The 12,372-nt window shown below is 39.2% G+C and overlaps 1 protein-coding gene across 5 annotated transcripts in view; it reads right to left on the minus strand.

Annotated features, from left to right (window-relative positions):
* DNAH8 (dynein axonemal heavy chain 8) overlaps positions 1 to 12,372 on the minus strand; it is a 331,845-nt gene that overhangs the window by 154,978 nt on the left and 164,495 nt on the right. For all 5 annotated transcript variants that reach the window (XM_053905062.1, XM_053905060.1, XM_053905063.1 and 2 more), the window contains 6 exons: positions 11,137 to 11,383; positions 10,780 to 11,021; positions 10,549 to 10,689; positions 7,199 to 7,436; positions 687 to 829; positions 93 to 227 (listed from right to left, as the gene is read on the minus strand). In XM_053905062.1, coding sequence (XP_053761037.1) covers positions 93 to 227; positions 687 to 829; positions 7,199 to 7,436; positions 10,549 to 10,689; positions 10,780 to 11,021; positions 11,137 to 11,383 — 1,146 coding nt within the window. The remainder of the gene's footprint in view (positions 1 to 92; positions 228 to 686; positions 830 to 7,198; positions 7,437 to 10,548; positions 10,690 to 10,779; positions 11,022 to 11,136; positions 11,384 to 12,372) is intronic.

A 12,372-nucleotide genomic window follows, 5' to 3' on the forward strand; every position in this document is an offset into this window, starting at 1 on the left:
ACACACCAGCTTTTATATGCATACACATTTTACTGTAAACACCACTCAAAACATTTAAGATGTTGATTACCTCAGCAAGTGATGGGTTTTACCTGAAACATGACTGGTTCTGTGGCAGATGAAAAGTTGAGACTTTTGGATAACTGTACTTCAGGATCATATCTTTTCAAATAGGCTTTAATCATTACAGTTTTCGCAGTCCCCTGCTCTCCGGTGAGCAAAACAGCCTGCAGTAATAGGATAGTCATGGTGAAAGGGGTTGTGTTTGGTTTTAAATGCCTTATGGCTCTAGCAGCCATTTTTCATTCTAAAAATTCATATGACTAATTTTTAATTACTTTTTAGAATTAGACCCACGTCAAAATAAATCCTAGTTCAATTAAAAATTTAAAAGTGACATGTGTACTACAACTGTGCTGGAAGAAAGAATGGGCAAATATTCACGTGACCACGAGAGAATGAGGGACTTTGTGAGCATATGACAGCTTTCCTAAGCAAGCCGGAAGTCAGAAGTTCAGGGAATACTGAATTGGAGTGTATCCTGGGGTTCATTCGCCAAAAGTGTTTCCCTTAAATGGCACCACTTCCGGCCCCTTGTGCTGGAATTTAATTTTTCTATCTGTACCGTGTGAAAAGGGATGTGTTTCATACAGGTTTGTGATCAGCTAAGAAACTATCAAACTTACTTTATATTGTTTTGCAATGGTGTCTATCAAAAAATTTGTTCTAATATTGTCAACATTTGGAACCAAAATTGATGAATATTCTGGAATACTGTCAGTTGGATAATAATATGGCTGTAGTTTCTTATTCCAGTGCTCCCAATCACCTATACAGTAAGTAAAAATTCATCTTAATAAAACTGCACTCTTTGAAAAGTATCTCAAAATATAAAAATGCAAATGCCATAAACACCCAACAGAATCACATGGCCATTTAAACCATTTTCCAAAAATATGTGAACATATCTGCTTATCTAATATATACGGCATTTGATCATTTAAATTCGTTTTGCCCCTTCACAAAGTCAGTTTTTAAATTTCTGAATCATTCATCTAGAGAGATCTGGCCTGAAAGGGAATTAGAACTGGCTACTGGTAAAACCAATGACATGTTTAATATCTAGTAGGGAAGCCCCATCAACTGAAAGGATAGGGAAGACCAAAAAGGGGTTAGTGGACATAGAATGTTTGCCATGAGAAATGGGGAAAACAAATCTAGCCCTGAAACTAGTTAATAAAGTGCTCAGCCTATTGACTTAACAGTAACTACTAATTTATTAACTGATTTTAGATAGCCCATAATTTACTGACGGATATTATTGGTATAAGAATTATTTTTACCACATTTCTTCAATTATAAAAAAAAATTGTATTTACATTTAGCATATGTGGAATGTACCTTACAATCTACAAAGACTTATAACCACCATTGGCTAGGCAAACTTGGTCAGAGATTTTCACACTGTTGCCATAAATTACTTTTATTGTTGGTATCGTATTGTTCATTTTAACTGGCTTTTCAGGAATATTACACTATGATTCAGGATTGTACCAAAAGAGTTACTGTGTACACAGAATGCATGAAAACAGAGCAGAGGCTCACACATTTGAGAGTAGCAAAGAAAATATTCATCACTGGAGGAATAACCTCAATCTCAAATTTCCTTGCAAAATAACAAGTCATTTGGTAAGTGTAGGTGTTAACTTTTAAGAAACTGATAAACTTTTCCCAAAGTGGCTATCCCACAGAGTAGTATATGAGAGTCCCAGTTATTACGCATTCTTGCTGATATTTGGTATTATCAATCTTTTCATATGGCAATCATTGTAGTGGCTGTGTAATCATAGCCCATTCTAGTTTCAGTTTGCATTTCCTCGATAACCAATGATGTTGAATATCTTTTCATGTGTTTTTTCACCATTTTAAAATCTTCTTTGGTCAAGCATCTATTTAATTATAGTGCCCATTTAAAAAAGTTTGGCTTGGCTGTCTAACCACTATTATGGAATGGCAAGAGTCCTTTATGTTTTCTGGATTGAATTGTTTTATCAGATATATTTTTTATTTTTTTAATTTTAATTCCAGTATAGTTAACATAGAGTGTTAATGTTTGTTTCCAGTGTACAATATAGTGAATCCACAGTTCCATACATCACCCAGTGCTCATCATGACAAGTGCCCTCCTTAATCCCCATCACCTTTTTCAACCATCCCCCCATCTGTCTCCCCCCGCCCCCATAACCATCAGTTTATTCTCTACAGTTAAGAGTCTGTTTCTTGGTTTGTCTTTCTTTTTCCCCTCTGCTCATTTGTTTTGTTTCTTAAATTCCATGCCTGAGTGAAATCCTATGGTCTTTGTCTTTCTCTAACTTATTTTGCTTAGCATTATACTCTCTATTTCCATCCATGTCATTGCAAATGGTAAAATTTCATTCTTTCTATGGCTGAATAATATTTCATTGTATATCTATATACTATTTCTTCTTTATCTATTCATCTGTCAATGAACACATGGGCTGCTTCCATAATTTATTATAAATAATGCTGTAATAAACATAGGGATGCATGTATCCCTTTGAATTAGTGTTTTTACATTTTGGGGGTAAATACCCAGTAGTGCAATTGCTGGATCATAGGATAGTTCTATTTAAAAATTTTTGAGGAACCTCCATACTGTTTGGTTTCCACAGTGGCTACACCAGTTTGCATTCCTATCAACAGTGCAAGAGGTTTCCCTTTTCTCCACATCCTCGCCAACACCTGTTGTTTCTTGGGCTGTTGATTTTAGTTGTTCTGACAGGTGTGAGGTGCTATCTAATTGTAGTATTGATTTATATTTCCCTGATAATCAGTGATGTTGAACATTTTTTCATGTATCTGTTAGCAACCTATATGTCTTCTTTGGAGAAATGTCTGTTCATGACTTCTGCCCATTTTTGAATTGGATTATTTGTTTTTGTGTGTGTTAACTTGTATCAGTTCCTTATATATTTTGGGTACCGACCCTTTTTCAGATATGTCATTTGCTACCTTGTTGCTACCTTGTTAATATGTTATTATTCTGGAGAATATTCCATGTGCACTCAAAAAGAATGTGTATTCTGTTGTTTTAGGATGGAATGTTCTGAATATATCTATTAAATCCATCTGGTCTAGTGTGTCATTCAGAGCCACTGTTCTCTTGTTGATTTTCTGTTTGGATGATCTGTCCATCAAAGTTTGTGGGGTATTAAAGTCCCCTACTATTATTGTATTATTATCGATTAGTTCCTTCATGTTTGTTATTAACGGTTTTAAGGATTTGGGTGCTCATATATTGGGTGAATAAATATTTACAATTGTTAGATCTTCTTGATGGATAGACCCCTTCATTATGATATAATGCCCCTCCTTCATCTCTTGTTACAGTCTTTGGTTTAAAATCTAGTTTGTCTGATATGGGTATGGCTATTCTGGCTTTCTTTTGATGTCTATTAACATGATAGATGGTGCTCCATCCCCTCACTTTCAATCTGCAGATACCTTTAAGGTCTAAAATGAGTCTCTTATAGGCAGCATATAGATGGGCCTTGGGGTTTTTTTGTTTTTGTTTTTTTTTTTTTATCCACTCTGTCTCCCTATGTCTTTTGATTGGAGCATTTAGTCCATTTACATTCAAAGTAATTATTGATATGTATTTATTGCCATTTTGTTACTCGTTTTATGGTTGTTTTTGTAGTTTTATCTGATTCTTTCTTCTCTTTCATAATTTGTTGGCTTTATTTAGTGATATATTTGGACTCCTTTCTCTTTACTTTTTGCATATCTATCACTGGTTTTTGATTTGTGGTTACCATTAGGCTCGTATATAACATCTTCTCCACATAGCAATCCATATTAACTCGATGGTTGCTTAAGTTTTGGATACTCTTTTAAATATTAAAATTCCAATTTTTAATTGTTTGTTGTGAGCATATAGAAATACAACTTATTGTTGTATATTGTCCTTTTATCCTATGACCTTGCTAAACTAATTCACTGGTTTTAAAAACTTTTTTGAGGATTCTATACAAATGGTCATATTGTCTACAAATAGAGGTATATTTGTTCTTTTCTAATCTGTAGATACTTTATTTGTATGTTTTTGTTTGTTTATTTATTGACTTACTGCACTGATTAGACCTTCTAGTACAATGTTGAATAGCAGTGATGAGAAAGAACATCCGTGTCCTATTTCTAATCTTGGGAAGGAAATATTCAATATTTCACCAATAAGTAAGTATAAATGTTATCTTTTCTGTAGATGCTCTTTGTCAAAATTATAAAGCTCCTATTCCTAGTTTACTGAGAGTTTCACCATGAAACGGTGTTAAATTTTGTCAAATGCTTTTTCTGCATCTATTTAGAGGACCGATGATGTGTTTGGCTTTTAGTCTGTTAACATGGCAAAATAAATTTATTGCTTTTTCAATGTTACTCCAACCTTCAATTCATAGAATAAATGCTCACTTGGACTTTACCTGTTAAAATTTTATTAAGAAATGTGTGTCAGGGCACCTGGCTGGCTCAGCTGGTAGGACATACAATTCTTAACCTCAGGGTCATGAGTTCAATCCCCACATTGGGTGTGGAAGCTATTTAAAATTTAAAAAGGGAAAGGAAAGAAATATGGGTCATTGTTCCTAAGACATACTACTCTACAGTCTACTTTTATTATAATGCCTTTCTCTGGTTTTGATATCAAGATAACATCATCTTTATAAAACGGTCTGGGATGTATTTCTTCCTTATGTTTAATGTCTTAGGAGCAGTTTTTGTACAATTGGTATTATTTCTTCCTTAAGTACTTGGTAGAATTCACCAATAAAGCCATCTGGGCCTGGAGTTTTCTTTGTAGAAAGGTTTTTAACTCTACATTTTTGGTGAGTCTGGGGATATGTAGGATGCCTATTTCTTCTTGATGAGGTTTAGTAGTTTGTACCTTTTAAGGAATTTGTCTTTTTTATCTAAACATGTGTGTTTCATCATCAAACATACCTTCAAAACATTGTTTCTATTATTCCCTTATTTTTTAATGTCTATACAGCCTGTAGGGATGTTCCCTCTTTGATTCTGAACAGCAGTAATTTATCTCTTCTCTATTTCCTCTGATATCTCTGGTAAGAGATGTATCAATTTTATTGATCTCTTAAAAAGATGGTTTCATCTTTTGGGACAGCTGGGTGGCTCAGTCGGCTGAACATCCAACTTTGGCTCAGGTCATGATCTCACATTTGTGGGTTCGAGCCCTGCATCGTGCTCTGTGCTGACAGCTCAGAGCCTGGAGCCTGCTTTGGATTCTGTGTCTCCCACTCTCTCTCCCTCTCTCTCTGCCCCTCCCCTGCTGGGACTCGTGTTTCTCTCTGTATCTCAAAATATAAAATAAAACGTTAAAAAAAAATTTAAAAACCCCCATCTTTTGATTGTTTCTGGATTGTAACAGAATTCATAAGTAGATTTAAGGATGCATTTCATTGTTAGTTTGCATTTGGAGTTAGAGCTCCCTTTTATGAACCCAAATCTTTAATAGCATCTAATCACACATAGAATTAATTTAATCATTCTGATTAAAAATGCCCAGCTGAAAAAAAGTTCACTTCATCTCAGTCTCTTTATAAAGGCCTTTAAAACACCAACTTTAGGGGCGCCTGGGTGGCTCAATCGGTTAAGCGTCCGACTTCGGCTCAGGTCATGATCTCGCGGTCTGTGAGTTCAAGCCCCGCGTCAGGCTCTGTGCTGATGGCTCAGAGCCCGGAGCCTGTTTCAGATTCTGTGTCTCCCTCTTTCTGACCCTCCTCCGTTCATGCTCTGTCTCTCTCTGTCTCAAAAATAAATAAACGTTAAAAAAATTTAAAAAAAAAATAAAATAAATAAAACACCAACTTTCACTTAATCCCTATTTTCAGTATGATTCTTCCACTCTCAAATGTGTCCAGTATCCTCCAACTCTAGGCAATTCTGTGTTTCACACTCTCTAAACACCAATTCTTCCGTGTTTGGCCAGTGTGAGGTGAGTGCGATTATCTACCAGTGTGATTTTGGAAAGAGGACCTGGAGGTTCTGTTTCTTAAACAGACTTACAAGCAGCACTCTGGTTTTTACCTCTGCCCTCACCCCAGTTTCCGTTTCCCGAGCCATGGGAAGGTTCTGCGGCATACGTTACATTGCCTCTCAACTCTTCCCCCTGCCAGTTTAGGACTTACCTTGCCCCGTGTGCCAAATCAAGTGCCACTTACCTTTCTGCTTTCTTGCTTTCAAAATGCTTTTGTTGCCATCCAGGGTCCTGTTCTGAGTTTATGCATCAAAACAGAAACAACAAATGCAGGCTCCTGGGTGGCTCAGTCAGTTAAGCGTCTGACTTCACCTCAGGTCACCATCTCATGGTCTGTGGGTCTGAGCCCCCTGTCGGGCTCTGTGCTGACAGCTCAGAGTCTGGAGCCTGCTTTGGATCCAGTGTCTCCCTCTGTCTCTGCCCCCCACCCTGCTTGTGCTCTCTCTTTCTCTCTCTCGGAAATAATAAATGTATAAACTTTTAAAAAATGCTTTTGCTGCTTTGGGGTTTTGGGAAGAATCAGAGGTCAATACAGTTTTTAGGAAGCATGTTTTATCTTCTCTAGAGTTTAGAAGAGTTGGGAGCTACGCTCCGGATGAAGGGCGCCAAACTCAAGGGCATTTCTCTTAGAGACAGGGAAGCTGGGCCCTGCCACACACAGGAGGCTGGGGGCTGAGGTGACAGCACTAGACTGTGCCCAGCCTGCTGCATGTAAGAAGGACCCCATATGCTTGGTTCATTCTCTCATTATTCCGACATTTCCAACAGGGAAGTTGTGGGATTGATCTGTTACTTCATCATGCGGGTCATCTATGTTCTCTACACTGCTGCCTTTCTCTTCAAGCACCAGGATGTACATGATGCGAGAGGTATTGCCAACTTATTTATACAAGATTTCACTTAGGCCACTCCAAAAAGAGGAGAAGCCAAGAGTCTCTTACCAGTTTCCAGCATGGTCGATATGCAAAGTTCCACTATTTGCATCTATGCTTTTTAAAAATGGTATTAGCAATCAAGTTATTTATAATCGGCTTAATATTCCCCTATAGAAGAGTTTATGAAAGTTTATATTTTTCTCATTGAAAAAGAGATCATCTCATTTCAAGTGTAAGTCACTGTACTTACCGTAATCAGTAACATAAAACTCATACATGGTCTGATTTGTGCCTTTAGGTATTTCTGGCAAGTCTAACTTGCTTCCATGACTTCGTAAAAAGGCCTCAAGCTTTTCTCTGCTTTCCAATTCCAAAAGGGCTCCTAAACTCCACATTAGGCCAAACACAAATAATTTATGAAGATGTTCGACACATGAAATACCACCTTCTTCTTTGGAGGGAATTAAACCTTCCAGTAGAGTGAGAGACTGAAAATATTTGAAATATAATAAAATAAATTTTGGTGTTCAAATTTTTGAAATAAAAAAAAATTAACGTTTTGGAGTAACTAAACTTTAGATCTAGAAACTACCTTAGAAAACATCTAGTCTAAAAGGAAAAGAAGAAGAAGAAGAAGAAGAAGAAGAAGAAGAAGAAGAAGAAGAAGAAGAAAGTAAACATCTATTTTAGGCCCTTTACTTTTCAGATGAGGAAACTGAAGCTCAGTGAGGTTAGTCGCATGAGCTGGGGACAGAAACTACACCCTCTGATTTCCATTGTGGCATCTTTTCTGCTAGTCCACGCAGACTTTTTTTTTTTTCTTTTAATTTTTTTTTTTATGTTTACTTATTTCTGAGACAGAGAGAGACAGAGCATGAGTGGAGGAGGGGCAGAGAGAGAGTGAGACACAGAATCAGAAGCCAGCTCCAGGCTCTGAGCTGTCAGCACAGAGCCCGATGTGGGGCTCAAACTCACAAACCGTGAGATCATGACCTGAGCCAAAGTCGGTCGTTCAACTGACTGAGACACCCAGGAGCCCCCCACACAGACTTTTTAAACCAGGATGACCTTTCTCTAAATGCTGTCTACTGTTGGACAGTGATCAAGCAATATCTGGAGATAGGGTTTTTTTCTTCCCTTCTTTCCTCCTTCTTTCAAATTTATTATCATTTAAAAATATTTATTTCAGGGGCACCTGGGTGGGTCAGTCGGTTAAGCATCCAACTTCAGCTCAGGTTATGATCTCACGGTTTGTGGGTTTGAGCCCCGTGTCGGGCCCTGTGCTGACAGCTCAGAGCCTGGAGCCTGCTTTGGATTCTCTGTCTCTCTCTCTCTCTCTCTCTCTCTCTCTCTCTCTCTGCCCCTCCCTCACTCACACTCTCTCTGTCTCTCAAAAGTGAATAAACGGTTTTTAGCCATTCATGCAGTCATACTTATACTTTGTTGTTATTGAGAACTGTGACCCCTTCATTATCTCAGTTTCAAACATTTTATTCTCTGATTACCATATCCACCCTTTCTAGCTTATTCCCTCCACTTCCCAGATTCGAGAGAGAGCTACCACGATCCATAGTTCCTGCCATCATTAAACTATCCCTCATTTCCTCTCATTTCCTCACTTCCTTTCTTTCCTAGCTGGAATTCCAGGACCCATCACTATAATCACTGTCGCATACACCCTCTACTCACCTGTGAAAGCCATAACCCCATTAAAGCCTTGTTGAAACTCGGCCTGCTCTCCACCCACCTGCACCTATGCAGCTAAGCTTGGCTGGAGAAAACCACACAATTCTGGCTTCATTTTAAAATCATGACCATGGGGCTGCCCGGGTGGCTCAGTCAGTTAAACTGACTGACTAAAACTCTTGATTTCAGCTCAGGTCATGATCTCCTGGTTTGTGGGATTGAGCCAGGCGTCGGGCTCTGTGCTAACAGTGCACAGCCTGCTTGGGATTCTCTCTCTCTCTCTTCCTCTCTCCTTGCCCCTCCCCTGCTCTCTCTTTCTGTCTCTCAAAAATAGATAAATAAACTTAAATCATCATCATGGACCTCAGCTTCCATTCAGGCTCCTTCTCTGTGACATGACTGTTTCATACTTTCTTCATTTTCTCGGATCTCTCACACCTCCATTTCCTTACCGTTTGCCGAGCACACATGTGTCGTAGCTTTCTTCCTATTTCCTGAGAAGATTGACTTTTTCCTTTTGTTTGTTTACTACCTATACACTGCACTCAATTTCTGTGTTCTAATGCTTACCTAGACAGTATATCCTGCATACACGGGTAATGAAAGATAAAGATAAACCCTTTATTCCTATCTTGTATATCCAATGACCTTTGAACGCCTTAATTTCCTTTATCTCTCTCCTAACTTATCATTTTACTGTCGATTTGTATTTTAAGTCTCTCTCTCTCTCTCTTTTTAATTTATTTTACGTTTATTCATTTTTGAGAGAGACAGGGAGAGACAGAGCATGAGTAGGGGAGGGGCAGAGAGAGAGGGAGACACAGAATCTGAAGCAGGCTCCAAATTTCCTACATCAGAGACTGCATTTCTCTTTAACTTTTTGCAGGGCTCAGCAGACTGTGGCCCCAGGGGCCAGCCACCTGCTTGGCAAATAAAGTTTTACTGAAACACAGTCACACTCATTCATGTAGGCATTGTGTCTGGCTGCCTTTGCAATACAACAGCAGGTGTCAGTGTTGAGACAGACAGTTGTGCAAATATTTGCTTAAATATTTGCTACCTGCTCATTTAAAGAAAAGTGCACCACCCCCCCCCCAATCCAGCATCAGAAAGAAATGTATCTACAGCAAGACATCCTCAGTCTTTCAAAACAAAATTAATTCAAGATAAGATGTTCACTTCTGTTATGCATTTTAAAGTAATTACTAAATAATTAATTGATTTGGGTCTCATGCATTACTTCTAACCTACCCATCCTCACTGACCGGTATCCATTATGAAACTAAGAGAAAATCAAAGCACCAGATTGGATACTGAAAGGTCACCTATAGCCTAGAAGCAGGAGAGCCCTTCAAAATCTATGATTCGTTCTGTTTTCTCCGAAGACTGTTAAGAAAAGCTGAGGGGGCGGAGGGAGGCGGAAAAGACATACACACAAAGCTAGAGACTACTAGGAAAATTGCTTAAAGGTTTTCCCAGTCTGGTATTCTGTAAATATGCAATGCTGAGATGAGACTGCCATTCGAATCTTCTTGCTTGTTACCAGCTCCCTTTTTGCACTTTTCGGTAGAACAGTCTGCTTTACTTATTTAGTTAGTCTACTGTCATGATTGGATGGACTTTCCGGGAAGGTTACTAAGCTTGATGGTGGGGAAGACAGTTCATTCCTCTTCCCCTGACAACACCCACCCTTGGGAAGAGAAAACAATAAAACAGATGGCAGTAACAACATTAATGAAATCTTTAATAGGAATCCAACTTCTCCAAGCCTTCACAGCCACAAAAATAAAAATATTTCTATGGACTGCAGGAATTTTCTATTTCAGATGCCTCTAAACTGCAAGTGGGCGGGGGGGGGGGGGGGAGGGAGGGGGAAACGACTCCAGTCTACATAGAGAATGTCCACAGTCTTACCTGCATGATATAGTTGCACTCCAGGAGCTGCATTTTTGGATTGAGGTTCAGTTTCATGAATGTATATATATCTTCAAATATTTTATCATACAGAGTCTGGAATACAGAAGCTTCCTGCGCGGTGCGCTTCTTCAACCACGCCTGCAGCAAAGAGACAGAACCTCAGTTTCCCAAGGATGTGAACCCCAGGTAGCCGCTGAGCACACACTGGCGTGGGTCTCCTGTCCCCACCTGCAATATCGGCCTCCAGCTGAGTGCAGAGCTGCTGATATAGACCATGCCCATCCTGGAAACTGTGGCAGGGGAAGCATTCTCAATATTGTGGACTTCAAACAAAAGCTTGCAACTCGGAGCCATGGGGATGCGATCTCCATTAGCTAACGTGAGAGTTTTATTGTCATCCAACACAGAATTTAGGTTCTCGATCCAAATGGCATCCACGGGGCCATCTAAAATGAGGAAAATGTTTTCACCTGCAAATAATTAAAAGGGAAAATCATTTTTCACCTGTAAAAAAATTAAACGTTGTATTATTAATAAACTGACGGGGGGGAGGGGGAAGCTTCACAAAGGAGAGTTGAGGTGTACCTTTTTTAGCTTTTAATGTTTTTCTCCACAGAGTAGAAAAAATCCCATCTGTCCAGTCATTAGTAGCGGTGTCCAGTCTGCCAAACATCTGAGGCGCGGTAATCGCTTTGGGATTCATTCGCATCTCTCTGTGAGGTCTTCCGCACTCAGTCAATGCCTTCATCAGGATTGTTATGACAGTCGTCTTCCCAGAACCACTGGGCCCCAGAGTCATCAAACCATGACGGACCAGAGACGTCTCATATAACTGCACAATGAAGCAAGCAATTGAAAAATGGAACTAATGAGTCTCTTGCTGACACTCATAGCAGCGTGCTGAAATTTAAAAAGCTTTCAATAAGCTATTAACAGTAACCTGTTCACTATTTAAAGGATGAGAAAAAAAGTGGTTTGTATTTTTTTTTTTTACTAGACGTGGCTAGCCAGTTAGCACCACATTATAAAATAACGTTAAGTGAGAAAATTATGACAATGTGGTACTTGCATTACGTTTTGGAAATAATGAACTCAGGATCTAGTTTTTGCTTCTCAAACTACTATTCCTTGTGATTTTGGCTTTCTGATGCAGAAGTTTTTCCACGCACACGCTTTCTCTGTATTCAATGTGATGATGTCGCCCCCTGGTGGTGGAAAGCAGCAACACAAACCATCACAGGGAAGACCAGCTTGAGATGAGTGATTTATTCAAGAAGTGCTCCCAGGAGAAACTGATAAGGGAGTGGGAGACGCGAGACAGGAAAGGGAAGTCAGGGAACGTGTTATTGAGGACAAAATCCTGTACAGGGAAGCCTGAACACTGTTCCTGGGGGGTACTCTGGAATGTAAGTTACACCTGCATTTATTCGACCTGGAAGCAGGGGAACTTGAATTTCCTACTCCATCACCCATCAGTCCTTAACTAACTGCTATTTGTGCCTGCTAACAAAGTGGCTCCAATCCTCTGGAAAAGAATAGTGAATATGGGCTATTAGAATAGCCCAGGAAGGGGCACATAGTTACGGTAAAAAAGATTCAAGGAGATGTGCTAAGAACTAGATGGTATCTGTTACAACATCCTCTCTATTGTTTTCTTAATAAAAATAAGAAGTTAAAAGCTAGCATCTGGGTGGCTGGGTGGCTCAGTCAGTTGAGCATTAGACACTTGATTTTGGCTCAGGTCATGATCCCAGGGTCATGGGATCAAGTTCCACCCTGCTTAAGAACCTCTCTCTCTCCCCTCTGCCCCTCTTCTCCTCT

Source organism: Panthera pardus, unplaced genomic scaffold (assembly GCF_024362965.1).
Source record: "Panthera pardus isolate Hobbes unplaced genomic scaffold, ASM2436296v1 HiC_scaffold_17, whole genome shotgun sequence".
Classification (NCBI taxonomy): Eukaryota; Metazoa; Chordata; class Mammalia; order Carnivora; family Felidae; genus Panthera; species Panthera pardus.